The sequence below is a fragment of the Monoraphidium neglectum genome (genome assembly GCF_000611645.1).
Source record: "Monoraphidium neglectum strain SAG 48.87 unplaced genomic scaffold scaffold06606, whole genome shotgun sequence".
Lineage (NCBI taxonomy): Eukaryota > Viridiplantae > Chlorophyta > Chlorophyceae > Sphaeropleales > Selenastraceae > Monoraphidium > Monoraphidium neglectum.
Window position 1 is genome coordinate 1,864 of NW_014007040.1, and position 844 is coordinate 2,707.

The 844-nt window shown below is 70.4% G+C and overlaps 1 protein-coding gene across 1 annotated transcript; it reads left to right on the forward strand.

The window, feature by feature from the left end:
- Positions 1–618: 618 nt before the first annotated feature.
- Positions 619–796, forward strand: MNEG_16630 (hypothetical protein; the record flags this gene model as incomplete). The annotated part of the gene is made up of 1 exon (XM_014034900.1): positions 619–796. A coding segment is annotated over one exon (178 nt), but the record flags the coding sequence as incomplete, so codon positions are not given.
- Between the last annotated feature and the right edge of the window lie 48 nt (positions 797–844).

An 844-nucleotide genomic window follows, 5' to 3' on the forward strand; every position in this document is an offset into this window, starting at 1 on the left:
GGGGGGGGGGGGGTTGGGTGGTGGGGCGGGGCCCCGAGGCCGAGCGCCGCGCGCGTGTGGGGAAGGGGCCGGACGCCACGCGCCCGCGTGCGTCTGAGCCTTGTCCTTACCGGTGCTGCGCAAGGGTCGAGGTTGGATGGATGCTGATGCCATGGAGGGTTTTTCTTTGCAGGTTGTGTCAGGCATGCCCTGCAATGGGTTCTCCAAGGCATGTCGGACGCTCCTGTTTGATATGAATTGTGGGTTGACTTGTTTCCTCCCCTTGACTGGCACCCCTCACTCGAATCCCGCCCCCACAAAACAGGCACGGTGGTGCACGTGATGGCGCAGTGGGAGCAGACCTGGACGCACGTCGCGCGCTGCATTGGCGCCGACGCTCTCAGGATCGCCGGCTGGTGAGCGCGCGGCGCGGGGCCGGGCAGCGGCAGGCACTAGTCCACGCTGGGGGTGACGGTGGCGGGCGTGGGAACATCAGGCTTGGCGTCGTGCGGGTTCGCACACAAAGGGGCATAGTTCACACAGATTTCGGAGCCGCTTTGCTGGCCTTCTCTTCACGAGGCTCCCTCTGTCCGCCTTGAATTCACACCCTCGTGTCGCCCTGCCGCCCTGCCGCCGCAGGGTCGCCGTCGCGTCCGTGGCGGGCGCTGCCATCAACCGCATCACAGGCAGGCGCAGCGATGACGACGAGCGTCCTGCCATCGCGCCGCCCGCGCCCCGCACGCCGCAGCCCGTCATCGCCAGCGCCCTGGAGGCCGCCGGACCCGCCCGCGCAGGCCGCGCGCTGCGCGCTCTCCCCGTGGCGGCGGCCGCCGAGGCCGCCGCCGGCGCGCTCGCGCGCCAGCAG